Raw genomic sequence first — 19,783 nt, 5'->3', positions numbered from 1 at the left:
CTGCATGGTGACTGCACAGCCCAGCACCCTGACACCCCCCTGCAGCAGCCCAAAGCCCACTGAGGGGGCTCGGGACCCCACCATCCCAATTCCTGGAGGGAGATGGGGCACTCCGACCCCTTGCAGGCACCCTCCACCCTCGGGGGGGGAACGGGTCCTTCACAAGCGGTGGGGCTGGCGGCCACCAGGCTTAGGGTCCCATCGCCCCCTGCTTTTGCCCCCCACTAATCGCACCCCGGGGTGCTGGCCCCCACGCCACCTCTGCCGGTGAGCGCTGACCCGAGGGGACGGTGACGGGCGTCCCGGCAGCCTGCAGGGTGGGTGATGGGCCGGGGAGGTGGGGGACACACTAAGTTTCTCCATCTGTGTCGGAGGAGGGGAGGTGAGGCCCGGCCTAGGCTCAACCACGGGACCCCAGGAGGTCCTGGCTCAGCCCCGGGTTTGGGGGATCGCTGGGTAGCGGCAGCACCGATGTCGTCCCCGGCACCGTGGAAGGAGAGAGGATCTCAACCCGGGGCACCCAGGAGCACGGGGCTGGCGGGGGGAGGGGTGCAGAACGATACATCCCCCGCACCCCAAGAGCTCGGCTACTTCTCGTCTCCCATTGTCTCCTCCATCTATCAATCAAGGAGGCTGCGACCAATCAAGAGGCACGGTCGGGTGGCTCCCGCCCAATAGGAAGTCCACCCTTCCCCACCTAGAGGGTTGTCAGTGAATAGCGATAGGCTGGTCCTGTTCCCATTGGCTAGTCGTGCTGTCAATCACAGATCTGCCCTCCCATTGGGTCTCCGCTTCCGTCCGTCAGCGCGGAGGTCTGCGCCCATTGGTGGAGGTGTCATTCCGTCACGGGTCCTATCGTGCTGCCCATCAAGCAGTAAACGTAGTGGATTGGTCAGTCATCTGCATCTCGCCTCCTGTTGGCCAGAGCACCGGCAAGCCGGGTGGGGATTGGCCAAGAGGCTTCCGAGAGGCGGGTTACCCAGGGTGGTGCCCGGGCAGCCCCGGAGGAGGAAGATGGCGCCGTGAGGGGGTCGGAGCCGCTGCCGCCGCTTGGGCCGGTCTGTGCGGGCGGGGGCGAGCCGCGGCGGCGCGGGTGGTGGCAGCAGCGGGGGCGACGGGCCCGGAAGGCGCGTGCGGCCTCTTGCGGCCCGCCCTCCCCCAGCGCCGAGCGGGCGGCGCTTCCGGGGCCCGGGCGGGCTCGCCGCTTCGGCCCGCCTCCCCGGGGACTGCCGCCGCTAGGAGGAGCTGGGGGGGGGGGTGCCCCGGTACATGGAGGGGAAGGTGTATGTCGGGGCTGCCTGGCCTAGGGGAGCTGAGGTGCGTCCGTGCGTGGCAGCCTGGTCCAGGCTGTGCAGAGGGTTGGAGGTGCCCGTGGTGAGGGGCCCGGGCGGCGGGGAGCAGACGCGGGGTTGCCCGGGCCTGGGAATCCCTCCGAGGGGGAAGGGCGGTGAGGGGCCGTGTTGTCCCGTGCGGGCCGGGGGCTGCGGGTGAGAGCTGGGGCGGGAAGTGCCACAATTTCTGGGAAGGGACGCAGGGGGCTGGGAGGGGGCGGGATGTTTGGGGACGGAGGACGTTCCGGCTCCCGGGACGCGGGGAGGGGTTGGGGGTTGTTCCCCTCGGGCAGCGGCCGTACGAGGCCGTAGGACCGAGCGGGGGAAGCTGTCCTGGGGCTGCGGGTGCAGGAGGGAAGGGCAGAAGCGCGGCGGCTCTCGCTGCTCTCCGGGGGCGCGCAGTGCAACTGGAGTTGGGCCTCTCGGGGGGAGGCGGGTTAATGCCGCTGGGAGTTTGCAACCAGGGGGGGGTCTGTCGTCGCGCTGGGGGAGGCTGCCCCGCCACCCACTTGCTTCCTCAATACCTCCGTTTCCTTCTCCGGGGAGCTGCTTCCTCCTCTCCGGGGCCGGTCCTTCCGCTGAGCGCCCGCGCAGCTGTCCTGGCTCCCTTTAGTTCAGCTGCTCTTCCTCTTACTCCTCCTTAAACGCGACCAAGGCGCCAGGGAATTTACTCCCCCTCCACCCCCAGCATCAGGGAAGGAGAAAAGAAGCCGATGTTGGCAAGTGTCTGTCACAGGTACCTTGGAGCCAGACCAAGACTTAAACCACCACCAACAGAGATCTGAGGCAGTTTATTCCAAGACATTGCCTGATTTCCTGCTGCTAATATGTAAATCCACAGGTGGTTTTGCTCCTTTCTGCCTGGCTTTGAGTATTTGTTCATGGCCATGACAAATGGGACTGTGACCATCGGGTGGGTTTTTTTTCCCCTCATGACTGTGCTTTGCTTGGTAATCCTGAGCAGTTTTATGCAGTTGCCAAGGTCTTTCATGGATTTTAGGGGCCTTCATGCTCAAGATGCTAATTACATTGGTGATAACTTGGGTTATGTTTGTCCAGTGGTGAAAGTTAGGATCATGTTCACCCCACACACCCAAAAGAGATCTGCCAGGTGGATGGGAAGGGTATTTTGGGGGAGCAGAACTTCCTAGGTGATGGTGTGTGGCCTGTTTGTGAATTGATGTGGAATTTCCTCTCTCAGGAGGCTGTGAGAAAGCAACAAGGGTGTCATGGTGATAGGGCTTGAAATTGTGCTCAAAAGTAGACACAACTTTGGCAGACCACCCCTCACCCACCCCAGAAAGGGAGTTTTGTAGCTGCTTAGAGGTGCCTGAGCTGCTTGAGTTGCAGGATGGGATGTTGGTTGTGGCTGTGGGGCCTGGCAGGAATTTTCTGAGCAGTGTTTGCCTCTGTCTCAGGCTCAGCTGAAAGCCTGCAAAGGATTCCCTGACAGCTCCCCGATGAGAAGGGGCTTGTCCTGGCTTCAGAATGAGGGGGGGAGGTGAGGTGTGAAAAAAAAGAACCAAAACCACAACCCATCTCTCCCCCTTTATATCTCTTATAGAATAATGAAGATAATGACACAGTTTCCAAAGTAAATAAAATTGTGAGCAGCGAAGGAGTGGCCTCTGAGCAAAACCTACCAATCGTGCTGGTACCAGTGGGTGCTGCCGGCTGCGAGCGGGCGCTTCCTCTGCCTGGACATGGGGCCTCAGGGGCTGGCGCGGTTGGTAAGTTTTCTCTTCCTATAGCTCTGTTGCTCGAGTCCTGTTGCCATTTGGGGGTTTTGGGGGTTTTCGTGGTTGTGTTGTGGTTTTGTTTTTTTTTTTTTAGGGCTCCTCGAAGGAAGTATCCAGATGGTTGGTCGCAGGGCGCTTGGGTCCATGTGTCGGGAGTGAGTCTTGGTTGTGCTTGTTGGAGGAACGTAATAAAGGAAATGTTTCCCCAGCCAGAAAGTACTGGATTTTGGGGTCCTTTGCCCTGTTTACAGGGGTGAAGGCAGCCAAGGGGTGCAGAGGCTGCTGTTTCCAGTCTATAGGGAGATTATTTCCATACCAAACTGCTTGTGACAAGCGGAGGAAGAGGAGGTGGCCATAAAAGGGACATCATTAATCAGTGCTCTTTAATTGCCTTGAGGGAGAGTCCTCTTCCTCTTGAGGCTTGGCTGGGGCTTTACAGGGAAGCAAACTGGACCCAAAGGCCTCAGCAAGTTCTTCGTGGGGCAGGGATAAGTGTGTAAAGCAGAGCAGGTGCCAGTTCAGCAGCATGTGTCTGTGAGAGGGGGCCGGAGGGCAGCTCTGGATCCCCTGGGGCAGGTCCAGAGAGGCCCCATGTAGGAAGAGGGTGAAGCTACTGTTGAAAATCTATCTGCAAAAAAACTTCTCTACACAGGAATGCAGATAAGCGGGCACTTCTTTATTATGCAGCGCTGGGAAACACAGGGGATGGTTCCTCCATATGTGCTTCATTGTTAGTTACCATTCTCAGGGTTTTTATACAGCTCAAACAAAAGAATCACGTTTGCCAACACAAGCATGCATAAAATGTCCATCTATCAATTTAGCCCTTCACCTTGATTGGTTCCCAACAAACACAACATTTCCAAAATCACAGTGATTGGTCAAAAAAAGATATCAGTCCCTTTGTCTTAGTAACAACTAAGGTAACAGCCAAGGTAACCTAACAAATACATTTACCAGGTGGCTAAGGTAACAGATCCCTATCAGGTGTGGTATGTAACTCTTGCAGTTTGATCCTTATGTGATTCAAATGAATACTTAATCAATAGGTGTTGAGTTATTTGCAAGTGCTTAGCTAGTTGATTGAACTATTACTAGGTGATTAACAAGTGTTTGACTACTTATTGTAATAATAAGTTGTTAACTAAAATAATTGTGTATCTGCAACACTACCAGCTTTGGTACCTGCCTGGTTTCACTGAGCTGTGAGGTGTGTTACACCCTTGGAGTGTGAAACCATTGCTGCTGGATTTGGACATAAACAGTGCAAAATGCGTGCAGGGATTTACACTCCAGCAGTGCAGGGCTTCTCCCCTCATATCCTCATCGACTTGCCTGGACTGATGGGATCTCTCCTGGTATACGTCTCTGCCCAGCTGAGCCTTGCTCTTATTTGCAGCCAGGGCTGTTAATCATCTGCGCTGCCCTACTTCTCCAGCCGTACAAGCTTTCTGAGAGGAAAGCGTCCCTTTTGTTGCAAGCTGGCTCAGTGGGTGCCCATGGCTGGGGCTTTTCAGCTCTGGAAGGTTGCCACAGCAAGTGGCTTCGAGGGAAAAGGGCAAGTAATTGCCATGCTGTGCCATCCCAGGCGCCTGGGGCTCCAGAGGGCCTGACTTGTTTTCCCAGCAGGGCTGGGAAAACCTCAGTGGTGCCTGGAGAGGAGCTGTGGAGCCTGTGCTGGTGTGTGGGATGAGCTGCCCACCCTCAGACACCCAGCTCCCAAGTGACCTGGCCCAGGGCCCAAGCACTTGGCTTCTTAGTGCCTTTCCGTGCAGTGAAAGGCTTCATGTTCCCGGGGATGAGGCATCTTTCTGGTGTGAGCAGTGTTGTGTGGGATGGCCAGGGGTGCAGGGCAGCTGAGGGGCAGCTGAGGAGTGTGGGGCAGCTGAGGGCCTTCACCTGAGCTTTGAGACAGGGGCTAACCCCACCACAGCTGCTGCAGGGCTTTTCTGCCAGCTGTAAGATGTGACAACTGACAGCAGCACATGTGCCTCTTGATGGTTTCAAAATCAAAGAATCCTTTTATTTTCCCCCTGTGGATGTGCCTGTTGCCTGTCCGCTCCACAGATGCTGCTTCAAGTAAGGCCAAGTTCACCCTCTCTGAGGACAGGTGCTGGCCTGGTGCCCCTCAGCCATGCCTGGTGGCTCTTGCCCCTGTTGCAAGTGCTGCTGCTGAGCCTTTACAGTGATGTGCTGCAGAGTGTGCCGTTTGCTCCCCTTGAAACAAACTCCACACCTGATTTTCCCACCTGGAGAGTCCCTTGTCCTGCCCCAGGTCTCCCACAGCTCCCCGGGCCAACATGGAGTGGTTCCACTGTGGCTTTGCCTCTGCCAGATCTTCACCTCACCTACCCAGAGCCAGAGACCTGCCCTCTGCTGCAGTCTTGGGATGGGCTTCTTACCTGCTCCCTGTAAGCAGCAAAAAGCCACCTCGCTGTGCTTGCACAGCCATTAATGTTGGGCTGGTATGATGAGTTATAAACCAGCTGGGACTTCATATCTTCATCGTGCTACTCGTCCTCTGCCAGTGCTGCCCGTGGCTCCTGCCACCCAAGTGTCTGTAAATGCCAAAGCCTGGCTTCCCTCAGGCTCAGCAGCCCTGGGGCTGCCTTTCAGAGACCCTGAGCATCCCTATTCCTCAGACAGCTGTAGTTCCTAGTCTGTAGTTCCCAGGACATTGTAAGCAGAGGTGATAAAGAGCATTTAAGCTCAGACAAGCTCTCCCTGGCACTTTATGTAGGCAAACCTTATCAAGGTATTGAACTGTAGAGGGACTGTGGGTGGAGGTGACTGGGGAGTTTGCCAAAGGGAATGTTGAGGGTGAAATGTGTTTCTAGTCCAGAACAAAAGCTTTAGCAAACGGTGAGGATTTAGAAGTCTCTTTCCCTGGCATCACTGTCTGAAACCTTCCAAGAGAAACAGTTGCAGCTGCCTGAGTGGCAAGATCTGTCTTAGCCTCAGGGTGGCAGAAGCCATGAGCATCAGAGATTGTAAACTTGCCCCTCCCCGAGGGAAGCATCAAGAGAGGATGACAGCAAAACCCACTCTGTTGCTGCTACCAGCAACATCACCAGGCCGCCCGCAGGGATCACTCAGCCCACCCCTGCTGAGGGGACAAGATCACTACATACACAGTATGGATGATGCTTTATTCCAACTAATTGTTTACACCATGTGCTTTTATCACAAGCACCTCCTTTCACTCCACCCCGTGCCCGCCTCTTCTGTACCCTCCACCTCTCGCGTTGCAACCTGAGATCTTCCAGACACCTTCAACATCTCCCCCTCCCTAAGCTCGATGACTCCAGCATCCTGTGGCAGGGGCTGATACATAACGTGTCTGCCCAGCACACGTGGTAGCTGAGCCAGATATAAACAGGTGCTGGTCGTGTTCCACTTCACTGTCCAATCTCGCCAATAGTTGAGTGACCCCAGCTGGATCTGCGTCATGGCGAGCACTCCGAAGAACACGTCAACCTGCAAAAGAGACTCAGTAGACCTTTAGACTCATATCTCTGGTCGTATTCGTTTTGCTGGGACCCACTGCTGGGTTCCCTCCTTTTCTACACAAGCATACCCTTGGCCCAGGCATCTAAGCTTCCACCCTGATTCCCACTCCCCAGTGTCGATTTGCCATAATTTGACTGCCGGTAATTTATCTACTGCTACTGGTTCTTGCTCCCTAAAGTGTGCTTGCGCCGATATGGGTCCTGACCCTTGAACAAAGTGGTTAAGGGCGTACAGACAGTGCATTAAAATATTGTGTTGCCTATGGGGGTAATTCTGTGTCCCATGCTCTCCCCCTCCCTAAGACGGCTGAGCTGTACTTTAAGAGTAGCGTGAGCGCGTTCAATGATCGCCTGTCCCTGGCTATTGTGAGGGATACCGTGTAACCAATTTGATCTGCCAGGTTCAACAGAATTCCCGTGTCACACGGGAGGTGTAACAAGGCCTATTGTCAGTTTTGATTTGCTCAGGACATCCTAGGATGGCTATACATTGTAGCCAGTGCCTGATCCCGTGGCGCGCTGTGGCTTGGCACATGGGGGTAGCTAGTATGTAGCCACTGCAGGTGTCAATGGTGACATGGAGGTGATGGTTGGGGCGAAAAGGCTCATAAATTGTGACATCTGTTTGCCAGATCTGATTCAGGAGCAACCCTCGGGGATTAACTCCGGCTTCCCATGGTAGTGCCGAAGCACATTGAGGGCAAGCAGCAACTATTTGCTTTGTCACTTGGAGAGGGATCTTGGTCTGATGATGTAGAGTCCACGCTCCACAATGCAAAAATGCGTGTAGCTGTCTGGCTACTGGGAAATCCTCTTGGGCAGAGATAGGCCATACATGCGTCGCTGCTTCATCTGCCTTTTGGTTACCTTCGGTGAAAGCCCCCGGAATATTGGTGTGACTGTTGATATGTACAATAGAGCAGGGGGCAGCATGAGTTTGTAAAGCATTCAATATGAGGTCTGCTATACTAGTAGAGGCACAAATGGCTTGTGCACATTGTCGAACTAATTCAGCGATGAATCTTGAGTTGGTGATGATATTGAGTGGTGTTGAATGCCCTGCCTCCAGGGCAAGGGCGACAGCCTTGGGCTCTAGATATTGCACCGATTCTGTGACATCAGTATGCAAGATTTTCTCCCATCTGTCTCCCTGTTTCCACACCACTGCCGCTGTGTTGGTCTTTGATGAGACATCTGTAAACGTGTGTCTTTACAGTCCATGCAGCTCCTTCACAACCTTTGTTTCTAAGGGAGCTGTCATGGTTTGGCCCAACCAGCACAGCAGCACCACGACAGTCTCTCGCTCGGTGCCCCCATTCACCCCCACCCTCATTAGGATGGCGGAGGATCCAGCGAAATGGGAGTAAAAAGACAAGCAAGATTGTTGTGGATTGAGACAAGAGCAGGGAGGGCTCGCTGCCAATTATGGTTCTGGGCAAAACAGACTCCAGTACTCAACTTAGAGAGGAAAGTAGGAAAGTTTATTCTACAAGAAACAGAACGGAATAAAAGCAAAAAGGGAGTAGGATGATGAGAAAATGACAACCAGCACTTTAAGATCTCCCTCCCCCATCCTTCCTTTCTTCCCAGGCCCAGCTCACTGCTTCCCATATCTCTACCTCTTCCCCCTAACGGCTCAGGGGGGCAGGGAGTGGGGAATGTGGTCAGTCTCTCACAGATGGGCTCTGCCGCTTCTGTCTTCTCAGATGAGGACGACTTCTGGTATTCTTCCCCTGCTCCAACACAGGGTTCCTTCCCTGGGACACAGTCCTTAATGAACTTCTCTGGTGTGGGTTGTTCCCAACAGCTGTGGCTTCTGCCGATACAGGTTCCCTCACACGGGACACAGTCCTTGGTGAATATCTCTGGCGTGGAATCTTAGCTACAGTTACAGTTTCTGCACTTACAGGGTCCCTCTCTCGGGACAAGGCCTCTTCTGGGCATAAGTTTAATGAGCTGCTTTGTTGTGGGTTCCTCCCCACAGTTACAGCTGTGGATATTGGCCCCCTTCCTCAGGACACGGCCTGCTCCGGCCATAATTTTAAAGAAGAAAATCACTGCCCCTGTCTCAGGACCTTTAATGAAGTGAATTGCTGCCCCTGGTCTGGGGCCAGCTTTAGCAAAATGAGTCTCTGCCCCTGATACAGGGTCATTATCAAAATGAGTCTCTACCACTGATGCGGGGTCTTTAAAGAAATGAAAATAAATCTCAGCTTCACCAGTTCTCTCCATAGAATGCAGGGGAGTCTCTGCTCCAGCACACCTCCTCCTCTCTTTCATCACTGACCTTGGAGTCCGCATGGTTGTTTCTCTCACCGTTCCTGCTCCGTGCACCACCACCAGCCAGAAGAAGGAAGAAGAGGCAGAAGAAGAAAAGAAAATGGAGGAAGAAACCTCCCCTTCTGGCTTCTTCTCAAAAAAGTGATTGTGGAGGCGTCTAATTGGCTCAGCCCCAGAAGTGGGTCTGGCTCAGAGCTGGGGAGAGTTGCGAGCAACTTCTTACAGGAGCCATCTTTACAGCCCCTTCCCCCTTACCAGAAAAGGCTCTCATGTCAAACCATGACAGGAGCCCATTCATATCTGCCCCCATTGGTCACTGGATCATAGAATCATGGAATTTTAGAATGTTAGGGGTTGGAAGGGACCTTTAGAGATCACCTAGTCCAACCCCCCACTCCTCATAACCAGGTTCACCCAGAGCAGGTCACACAAGAACATACCCTGGTGGGTCCTGATGATCTCCAAGGGAGCAGGCTCCACAACCTCCTCCGGGCAGCCTGCTCCACTGCTCTGTCTCCCTCACTGTAAAACAGTTTGGTTTGGGGTTTTTTTTTGGTTGGTTTTTGGGGTTTTTTTTGATTGTTTTTTTTTCTAGGTCATAACTCCAATTTTACTAACAAGCATCAGAGTTTTATAATCAGCAGCAAAGCTGGCATGTTTACACTACTTCTAACTGGTCCTTTCTCTAAAAGCCAGCTGCGCTTTCTGCGATAAGCCTTGCGGTTTCACATACTGCTTCAGCCTCTGCCTTGCTGGAGCTTGTTATCATGTAGGCATTCTTTCTTCTTCTTTTCTCACAGTTGAGAGCAGCTCAAGGACAATCCGCACGTTAGTTCTCAAAGCATGGGTTGTTCACTGTTACCAGGCCATGGCCTCTTTCACACAGAAATTCCTCCACAACTCCCCCTTTTTCTTTTTGAGCAATTCATGCCTGGTAAACTTCTTTTTATATACTGAAAAAAAAAAAGCATAGCTGACAAACAAAGTTATTACACTTGTGCTAAAAGTAAAAATCTATAGCAGCTCTATTTTGCAAGGTTGCATGTCTAATACTACTTACATCACTAATCAAGCCTTCTAATGTTATTGAGGTTTGGTTACTTTGTTTGCTAAGCCAGCATCCTAATCTGCGTAGCTGAGTTAATGAAGCAGATACTACTACACCTGGAGCAAATATACTAGTTGCTATTATTGCTGAGGGAGACCAAAGGGTAACATGGTCATCACATTTGCTAGTAAATGCATGAACAAATAATTTTGGACGACAATGTTTCCAAATCATTGTGTGATCAGGCGTCAAGATCGTCAGTGGTCCCAAACTGCACAATCCCCCCTGTGATCTTGAGGGTATTCCAGGCCATGCCTGGTCCCCACAGATCAGAAAAATTCCCTTTGGTAACTGTACAGGCACAAGACTAGACCTGGGTCTTTTTGGTGAAGTATAATTGCACCGAGATGTTGTGTTCTTATACACGCCCAGGATGGGATCCACATTCTGTCTCAAATGTTTTGGTATTGCTGGTAAAATTAAACATAACACAAAAATCCATCTTTATAGATCCCAATAATTCTAACTCCTGTGGCTCTGTTGTCATTGTTGGCAACCATGAAATGATCAAATCCCAACTGTCAACTTTGCCATTACCCTTAACTAAGGCATTTGTTTTTAGTGCATTTGGTACAGGCCATTGTGCCACGTCTAATGGAACTCCCACCAAACAGGTAGAAAAAGGATTATCTGGAGTGGCCATTGATAAACATATTGTAGACTGATTGATTGCTTTGGCCAGTGTAAGCCACATGTTTTGCTTGGGCTGTTGAAATTGCCTAAAACCATTTACCACAATCATTTGAAGCATCAACAGTATGACAAAATCCTTTTTTTACTCCTGATCAAAAAGAATCCTTCACCAATGAGTCCAAAACACTTTTTATAAACCGTTTTCACCCTTTTTTTTTTTTTTTACTGTGTCACTGACTTCTCAATGCCAAAATGTTCTGTTCTTCCAAGTTCCATTCCTGACACCTTAGAAAATTTCCACTGTAAGAAAACCACTACTCATCATCACATTTACAGCAAAATGCATGACATCACGGCCAACAGTTTTTACACTCGTTGAGGCAACGGATTGAGGATGGAAAGGACGAGCCCAGCGGTCCGTGAGGGCCAGAGCCGGTGATGTCGGCGCGCGGTGTGTGTGGGGGGGCACTCCGGAGAAACTTAACGGGCGCGGGAAGCGGCTGCGCGGCGGCGGCTGCGGCTGCGGCTGCGGATGGAAGGGGCGGGGGGGGATCTGGCTCACTCTGTGCCGTCCCCGGCGCCAGCGGCGCAGTCGGTATTACTCTCTCCTGCGTTTTCTTTTTCTTTTGTCTCCCTTCTCGTGCCCGATGGTGCCCAGCCTAACACGGGGTCGCGCCCTCCCACTCTCCCCTGATCATCCTGCGCTGTACCCCCCGCCCGACTCCGCCTGCTCGGCATTGCCCATCCGCATCCTCTGCAACTCGGCTTCCTCTCCAGCTCCCGCTTCCAGCCAGCATCAGCAGCTTTTTTTTTTATTCTCCAAAGTGTTCTTTTTCATGTATGTAGCGACTTACAAACACTCAGACACTGACAACATACTAAAACAACTGAAACAATATTTTTCCAGCCTTCAAAAAAACCCCACCATTCTGTACCAAAACTCTTGACTTTTTGGATTTCCAAAGTTAGAAAAACAAGCGAGCTGGGAAACCAGGAGCAGTTGTCTCGTTGGCCATGCCTGCCTCTGTTTTGAAACTGGGGAGAGGCTTGGCAGGGTAGCAGAGGTCTATCAGTCTCAGCGGGGCTTGGCAGGGCAGTCGGGGTCTGCCAGCCCCGGGGGGGGCAGTGCCTGTGGGTTCGGGCAGTACCAGGATGAAGGTAGAAGAGGACGTACATTGTAATCAGTGTTTTCCTTTGGGGGCAAGCATGGGTCAAAGGAAAAAGGGAGAGAAGGTAATGAGATGGTGAGATTTCTCTTTGTATCCCCCCTTCCCCCCCCCGAAGGTGTGTGTGCGGGTGTGACATTTTGGGAGACACTGAGAGAGTCCCTCGAGGAGCTACGCTCTCGGCTTTTGCTCCTGGTTTCATTCCTCCCTCTCTCTGCTTCCTCCTCGCAGATCAGGACACAGCAGCATGGCCACGACTGCAGCCGTTAGACCCAGCGAGTACCTGCAGCCGGCTGCCTCCAGCACCCAGGTGAGTGCAAGACACGGGACGGCTGCGGCTCACCGCATGCTGGGGAGGGACGGTCCCGCAACCCCACCGGCCCCTCCACCGAAGCCTCAGGAGGAGGGCTGGGCACAGGATGGGCCAAGGAGCTGCTCTCCAGACTGTTCCCAGCCCTGACCACAACCCTTCCTCCGTGCTGTTTCACCTCTCCTGCGGTGTGTTTTGTCAGGACCCCTTGAATCATGTTGGCAGCTGATATTACAAGGTTATCTTGCAATTAAAACTGCTCATGATGTTCCGGGGTGTGTGTAGTGGAGGATAGTTAGCAGCAGACTTGCAGGGTGCTTTATGGCTTTACAGGAGCTGTAAGAAGGTAGGCAGAGGATTTAAAAGCAGTTGCCATCCTGGTGTGATGAGGGTGAGTCATAGGCACACGGACAATGGGTAATTAAGCAGTTCCCTTAATAAGGGCTGATTCATTGGTGTGGACTGGGTTGCTTTCAGTAGCCTGTGCCCTTTCCTTTGCCGACTCAAGCTCCAGGCGTTGGACACAAGCCCCTGTCTCTGACTTCCCCATCTCCTCCCTGGCTCCCCAGGACTCCCAGCCGTCTCCTCTGGCCCTCCTCGCAGCGACATGTAGCAAAATCGGTCCCCCTGCAGTGGAAGCTGCTGTGACTCCTGCCCCTCCTCATCCAACGCCTCGCAAGCTCGTCCCCATTAAACCTGCTCCTGTCCCTCTGGGCTCTGGCAAGAACAGCTTTGGGATCGTGACATCAAAAGGGAACCTCTTCCAGATCCAGGGCTCGCAGGTCAGTGCCTCCTATCCTGGGGGGCAGCTGGTTTTTGCCATCCAGAACCCAACTGTCATCAACAAGGGTACTCGCTCCTCTGCCAGCATCCAGTACCAGGTGGTGCCCCAGCTCCAGGCTGCCACGGGACAGACCATCCAGGTTCAGCCCAACCTTACCAACCAGATCCAGATTATTCCGGGCACAAATCAAGCCATCCTCACTCCTTCCTCTTCCTCTCACAAGCCCGTGCCCATCAAACCGGCTCCAGTGCACAAGACCGAAGGTTCCCTGGTGCAGGGCACGAGCAGCGTGGTCAAGTTGGCCGGTGGCAGCAACGTGACTCTTACCCTGCCCATGAACAACCTGGTGACTGAGCTGGGCTCTCAGGCTCAGCTCCCCACCGAGAGCCCCACGAAGCCCATCAAAAAGCCTCGGAAGAAAAGCCTGTCCCCAGCCCAGCCAGCGGCCATGGCCGTGGCCGAGCAGGTGGAAACGGTGTTAATAGAGACGATGGCGGAGAACATCATCCAGGCGGGCAACAACCTGCTGATCGTGCAGAGCCCGGGCTCGGGCCAGCCGACCGTGGTGCAGCAGGTGCAGGTGGTGCAGCCCAAGCAGGAGCCGCAGGTGGTGCAGATCCCACAGCAGGCCCTGCGTGTGGTCCAGGCCGCCTCCGCCACCCTCCCCACTGTCCCCCAGAAACCTTCCCAGAACTTCCAGATCCAGACCACTGAACCCACTCCTACCCAGGTACTGCCTCCTGCGTCCTTGTGCCCTGGTGCTCCTCTGAGCCCTCACTTTTTTAGGCTTTCAAAAGCTGAAGGGTTTGGGAGCTGCCAGATATTCTCAAATTGGCATACAGTTTAGGCACCACTTGTGTGGATTTTAGGAAGAACGTTTTCCCTGAGAGGTTTGTCAGCCCCTGTCCCAGGCTGCCCAGGGAGGTGGGGGAGTGTCAATCTTTGGAGCTATTGCAAATCTGTGGAGCTGAGATGCTGAGGGCCAGTGGTGGACTGGGCAGTGTGAGGGTAGGGCTTGGACTCCAGGAGCTGAAAGGGCTTTTCCATTCTAAGATTCTCTGATGCCTGAGAAGGGTTGGGAACGCAGCAGTTCCCTCCCCAGGGTGTATGAAGTCTCCCTTGCTGCCCACCAGCTCTCACAGGACCTGTAGGAACGCCATGTCCCAGCTGTGCCATCAGGATCAGGAGCAGCTGGCCTGCTCAGGAGACAGAGGGAGGTTGGAGATGAGTCTCACAGCCCTTGGGACTGTGTCTGTAGCATTGCCTTTGGGAACCAGGGCCAGAGCAGCCCTTTGCTGCTGTGCAAGGCCAGGACCTTTCTTCAGGAGGCACACAAAGGGCCTTCAGATGCCTGGGCAACTCCTCCCACTCTTTGGCTTGTTGCAGGCTTGGATTCCTGGCTTGTGTGGGGAGGGCAACTGTCAACTCTGGGGCCATGTTGAGAGGGTGACCATTGATCTGGGGTTGTGTGAGGAGGGTGGGAGAGAGGCCTGCCTGGCTCCAGCAGCTGCTTTCATTCCTCTCCTCCCTCAGGTTTACATCAAAACACAGTCGGGTGAGCTGCAGACACTGCTGCTCCAGGAAGGCCCGGCCATGACGGTGGCTCCGTCTGGGACCTCTTGCAGCAGCCCTGTGTTCCGCAGCTCCAGCACAGGAGCCAACAGCAAGAAACTGGCCACACGGAAGGAACGTCCCCTGCCCAAGATTGCCCCGGCTGGAGGCATCATCAGCCTGAACACGGTGCAGCTGGCAGCCGCGGCACAGGCCATGCAGACCATCAACATCAATGGCGTGCAGGTCCAGGGTGTGCCTGTCACCATCACCAACAGTGGAGGTGGGCAGAGGGAAGGAGGGAGGTAGGCAGGGCAGGACAATGGCAACTCCCTCACCCCGAGCTGCAGCTTTGCAGATGTGACAGTTTTGTAGACCCTCAGACCCTGAGACTGAATGTTGAATGAGGAACAAGCCCCTGACAGGACAAGGGGTAATGGACATAAGCTGGAACACAAAAAATTCCACTCAAACACAAGGAAAAACTTCTTTGCTGTGAGGGTGAGGGACCCTGGCACAGGCTGCCCAGAGAGGGTGTGGAGGCTCCTTCTTGGGAGGTTTCCAAACCCACCTGGACATGTTCCTATGCCCCCTGATCGAGGGGAACCTGCTTTAGCAGGGGCTTGGGCTGGATGAGCTCTGGAGGGCCCTTCCAACCCCCACCATTCTATGATTCTAATGTCCCCAGTTCCTCCAGCTCCCATGAGGCCCAAGCCTATCACAGGGACTCAGTGGTGGCTCTGTCGGGTGTTTCTGAGCCCATACCAATCACTGGATCAGGGAGGGTTATTAGTGGGGGATGGGTTGGGCCCTGTGACCAGTTGAGTGTCTTTTTTTTCAGAGAGCTTGGGCCCAGACAGGCAGAGGGACATGGTACACCAGGGTTTTGCCTCCTGCAGCACCTCTGGGCCAGAAGTCCCTACCCCAGGGGCCAGGACACCTCCTTGCATCCTCTGGGTGCAATGGCCACTGGTTTGGGCTTCTAGTAGCCAAACTGGGAGAGGCACGTTCACACACAGGCTCTGCGGTGCTATGTCACTGTTCCCTGAGAGTGAGCCCAGTCTCTCTCCTCCATGGTACAAGTATCTCCCTTAAGCCAAACATAGCCAGGCATGGCCTTCAGCCAGTGGCCTGAGTGGCCCGTGAGCCACAGACAGCCCTGGTGCACATCTGGCCCCGCATCACTGGGACAGATGTGTCCCAGCAGCCACTCTGCCCTCCCCTCCTGCCCCACAAACCCTCCCCAGCCCAGGCCCAGAGGACTGAGAAGAGGAAGCTGTGTCTGAGGGAAGTTTATTTGCTTTCCAATCCAGACAGACTTGCTGCCAAGCGGCGGTTACTCTCAACAGGAGCCAGCAGCAGCCCCAGCTCGCTTTTGCAGTCGGAAGCTGTTCTTTCGTGCTGAACTGAACAATGTCAGCATAAAACACAGGCTGCCATCCTTGCTGGTGTTGCTTTCCAAGGGGGATTTAATTGCTGCTTCATGTGGAAATGTGGGGCCAGCCCTAGGCATTGGGGGGATGCCACAGGCAGATGATGCTGCTGCCTGCAGTGTGGCCCCGTGACACACCACAAGGCCAGGGGGTGAAACTGCTGGCTGCTGCCTGTGAAGGAAATGAGTTGAATCAGGTCTCAGCCTGGGGACATCCTGGACATGGCCATGCTGCCAAAGGACTGCCCTGACCCTCAGCCTCGCACTTTACCTGCCAGTGGCTATGGTGGCACTTTTGCTCTGCCTGTGCTCCCCATCCCAGCCTCCCCTTGACTCCACTGACAGATCCCCTCCTCGTCCTCCCTCTCCTCCTCTTCCCCCTCCTCGTCTTCTTCCTTCCCTGCTGCCCCCAAATCCACCATCCCACTTGCTGACGCTGACCCCATTTTCTTCTTTCCAGCCTTGACACAGCTGCCGGGCGCTGTGCGAGGCCCAGGCTGCCGCCTCCCCCAGCGCCCGAGCACGGAGCAGCCCTTAGGGTCCAGGGTAAGTCCCATTTTTTTGGTCAATATATTGCACGTTTTTTCAAAGTTTCTTTTTTGTTTCCTCTTTGGCCGATTTTCCCCACCCCGAAGGGTCAAACCGAAAACTTTGAAAAACCGCACAGTATATTCAGAAAAAAGGGACTTACCGGCCCCCCGTGGGGACCAGCACGTGGTAGGGCTGGGGCTGTGCTGCATGGGGAACTGATGGCCTCGTGCCCTGGGCTGTTCTGGCTCCAGTCTCTGGAGGGTTTTGGTTTCGGCAGGATACGCGTGAAGAGCATGGATGGAGGCGTCGGGTGCCACAGCCCACTGGGAGTGGTGGAGCTGAGCCTGACCCTCCCTCCCCGTCCTCCTTTCTCTCCTCAGGCCAGCAGCAGCTCACTGTGCAGAATGTGTCCAGCAACAACCTGACCATCAGCGGCCTGAGCCCAACCCAGATCCAGCTCCAGATGGAACAAGCGCTGTCGGGAGAGATTCAGCCCGGGGAGAAGAGGCGGCGCATGGCGTGTACCTGCCCCAACTGCAAGGACGGCGACAAGAGGTGAGCGAGGCACAGGCCAGAGGGCAGCCCCATGGGGCTCCCAGCCCTTACCCATGCCTCACCTGCCCCCTTCCTCACCAGGCCAGGGGACCCAGGCAAGAAGAGGCACATCTGCCACATCCCTGAGTGCGGGAGGACCTTCCGCAAGACCTCACTGCTGCGTGCTCATGTCCGCCTGCACACGGGCGAGAGGCCGTTCGTCTGCAACTGGGTGCTCTGCGGGAAACGCTTCACACGCAGCGACGAGCTGCAGCGACACGCTCGCACGCACACAGGTCTGCGGCCCCTTCCTGCCCTGGGGCAGCCCCCGAGTCCTGTCTCAGCCCCTGCAGAGTCCCGAGCTCAGTGGGAGACGAGGGGAGATGAGCTGAGCTGAGCTGAGCTGAGCTGAGCTGAGCTGAGCTGAGGAACGGGGTGATCTTGGGCTGCTGCGAGTTGTCCTTGTGATTTGACTGAGTTTCTGGGAGGGACTGAGGGACTTTTCAGTGGGATCTCGATCAGCTTGAGAGTTGGGCAGAGAGGAACCTCATGAGGTTCAACAAGGACAAGTGCAGAGTCCTGCAACTGAGGAGGAACAACCCCATGCACCAGGACAGGCTGGGGATTGACCTGCTGGAGAGCAGCTCTGCAGAGAGAGACCTGGGAGTGCTGGTTGATAATAAACAGAATATGAGCCAGCAACGTGCCCTCGTGGCCAAGAAGGCCAATGGCATCCTGGGATGCATCAAGAAGAGTGTGGGCAGCAGGTCAAGGGAGGTTCTTCTCCCCCTCTACTCTGCCCTGGTGAGGCCTCCTCTGGAGTCCTGTGTCCAGTTCTGGGCTCCCCAGCTCAAGAGGGACAGAGAACTTCTGGAGAGAGGCCGGCATGGGGCCACCAAGATGATCAGGGTACTGGAGCATCTTCCTTATGAGGAAAGGCTGCGGGAACTGGGGCTGTTTAGTCTGGAGGAGACTGAGGGGGAACCTCATTAATACTTACAAGTATTTAAAAGATAGATATCAAGGGGATGGGGCATCACTTTTTTTCTGTAGTGTCCAGTGATAAGACAAGGGGTAATGGACAAAAGCTGGAACACAAAAAGTTCCACTTAAGGAAAAAATTCTCCACTGTTGAGGTAAGGGAGCCCTGGCACAGACTGCCCAGGGAGGGTGTGGAGACTCCTCTGGAGGTTTTCAAAATCCACCTGGACACGTTCCTGTGCCCCTGGCCTAGGTGGACCTTCTTTGGCAGGGGGGTTGGACTTGATGAGCTCTAGAGGCCCCTTCCAACCTCTACCGTTCTGTCATTCTGTGATTTTGTGACTTGAGGTGGGTGTCTGGGGGCTTTAGGCTCCTCAGGTGGTGGGGGGGATGGAGGTGCCATGAGAAGGGGCTGGGATGAAGAGTGGACCTGGCATGGGGGTGCCACTGCCACCCTAGGGAATCCCTGCTGTCCCCACTGGCTGGTTTTGGGGAGCACAGGGACAAAAGCCAGTAGGTGAGGGTGCTGATAGGGGGATGAGGATGCTGCAGGGCCATGGCACGCCAGGTGCCATGTCTGACTGCTGCTGCTCTTCCCTGCAGGTGACAAGCGATTTGAGTGTGTGCAGTGCCAGAAACGCTTCATGCGGAGTGACCACCTGACGAAACACTACAAAACCCACCTGGTCACCAAGAACTTGTAGGGCCAGTAGCTGCCCCACAGCTCCCCACCTCTGTGGCCAGGCCTTGCTGGGTCACCAGGCCCGCACTGATCCTGCACTTCGATGTCCCTGTCCGTGGAGAAGAGCCCACAGGGACATCCGCCTGCCCTTCCTCCCATGCACCATCTGAGACAGCCCCCGGTGAAGGGAGCGAGGGGCTGACCCTCCAAGCGGGTCCCCCACCCTCCCTCTAGGTCCCCAGGGCCATGGGGTGGCCCATTGGTGGCCCAAAGCCCAGGAGCTGGGCACAGAGAGGCCAGCTACAGCACGGGTGGGCTGGGAGAGGCTCCACAGCACATTCCTACTTTATATTTAAAGTCTATAAATAGCTATAAATATTCCTATCACCCTTTGGAAGGCCCCTTTTTTCTATGGAGATGTTTGCTTTATGCTCCCTGCTCCCCAGCACTCTGGGTCCTGTGTGCTTTTCTTAATCTTTATTTAATTCCTCAGTAAGATGCTGCCCATCTTCTTGCCCCCTTTTCTCCCAATGTTTCTTTTCCTGTACTGGACAGGTTTTTGCTTTTATTTTTCTCTCAGATTTATCTTCTCTCCCTGTTTTTGTGTTTCCGAGTGACGTGGCATTTTTCCTTATGAATTTGGGGAGTTCAGCCCCCTCCCCCATGTGCTGCTCCCTGTGTATAGTGTACATTGTATCATAGATTATATTGCTTTTGTGGTTACTAGATATTTTAAAAAACACAAAACATATGGCTTGTTATTTTTGAGCTTTTAAATTAAACAAATCCACTTTATTTTTTATCTGTAAACTGCCTGAGGTTGTTTTCTGGATGACAGTTGACAAATCTGTTCGTGCTTCATGTGCCTCGGGGCCTGTGGGGCCACCTGCTGAATAAATTTAGTCTCCTGAGGCAGATGCAGGGCCACATGTGCCACCCAGGGTCCTTTCCCTCCCGAGCTGGCTGGTGGCCCTGGGCCAGACGTGCAGCCAGAGCCAACCATGGTGGCAAAGAACTGGAGGGGAGAGGTTCTGCGTGGGTGGGAAGGCCACGGGGTTTACTGACAGGAATCTCAAATGTTGCTGGAAACCAGCTTAGTTATAGGAAAACAGTCCTGGGTTGTGGGTGGACACACCATATTCCCTGTTCCTGCATCCCCCACCCCTCCTCCCCTGTCACCATCCCCACAGCGGATGTCACAGCATCCCCCAG

At 54.4% G+C, this 19,783-nt stretch overlaps 1 protein-coding gene across 9 annotated transcripts; it reads left to right on the top strand.

Moving 5' to 3' along the window:
• The first annotated feature begins 984 nt into the window (after positions 1-984).
• LOC104561693 (transcription factor Sp2) lies at positions 985-19,356 on the top strand. 9 transcript variants are annotated; one of them, XM_062016521.1, is made up of 9 exons: positions 1,100-1,317; positions 1,987-2,067; positions 2,896-3,061; positions 11,998-12,076; positions 12,585-13,590; positions 14,394-14,694; positions 16,755-16,929; positions 17,011-17,204; positions 18,493-19,356. In XM_062016521.1, exons 1-9 carry the CDS (start codon positions 1,270-1,272, stop codon positions 18,591-18,593), a joined length of 2,151 nt encoding a protein of 716 aa, XP_061872505.1. In that variant the 5' UTR covers positions 1,100-1,269; the 3' UTR covers positions 18,594-19,356. The 9 variants fall into 9 exon arrangements, with proteins under 9 accessions (XP_061872513.1, XP_061872511.1, XP_061872509.1 ...); XM_062016527.1 differs by lacking the exons at positions 17,011-17,204; positions 18,493-19,356 and adding an exon at positions 16,304-16,389 and having other exon boundaries at positions 1,093-1,317; positions 16,755-16,888; XM_062016525.1 differs by lacking the exon at positions 17,011-17,204 and having other exon boundaries at positions 1,097-1,317; positions 18,493-18,551.
• Positions 19,357-19,783: the final 427 nt, after the last annotated feature.

The sequence above is a fragment of the Colius striatus genome, chromosome W (genome assembly GCF_028858725.1).
Source record: "Colius striatus isolate bColStr4 chromosome W, bColStr4.1.hap1, whole genome shotgun sequence".
NCBI lineage: Eukaryota > Metazoa > Chordata > Aves > Coliiformes > Coliidae > Colius > Colius striatus.
The sequence above is the reverse complement of the archived record's forward strand: the minus strand, read 5'-3'. Positions and strand labels throughout refer to the sequence as shown.

Coding starts and splice junctions, on each gene's coding strand:
- LOC104561693 (XM_062016521.1), top strand. CDS start 1,270: ATGGAGGGGAAGGTGTATGTCGGGGCTGCCTGGCCTAGGGGAGCTGAG. Junction 14,695..16,754: donor CACCATCACCAACAGTGGAG/GTGGGCAGAGGG, acceptor TTCTCTCCTCAG/GCCAGCAGCAGCTCACTGTG. Junction 16,930..17,010: donor TGCAAGGACGGCGACAAGAG/GTGAGCGAGGCA, acceptor CTTCCTCACCAG/GCCAGGGGACCCAGGCAAGA.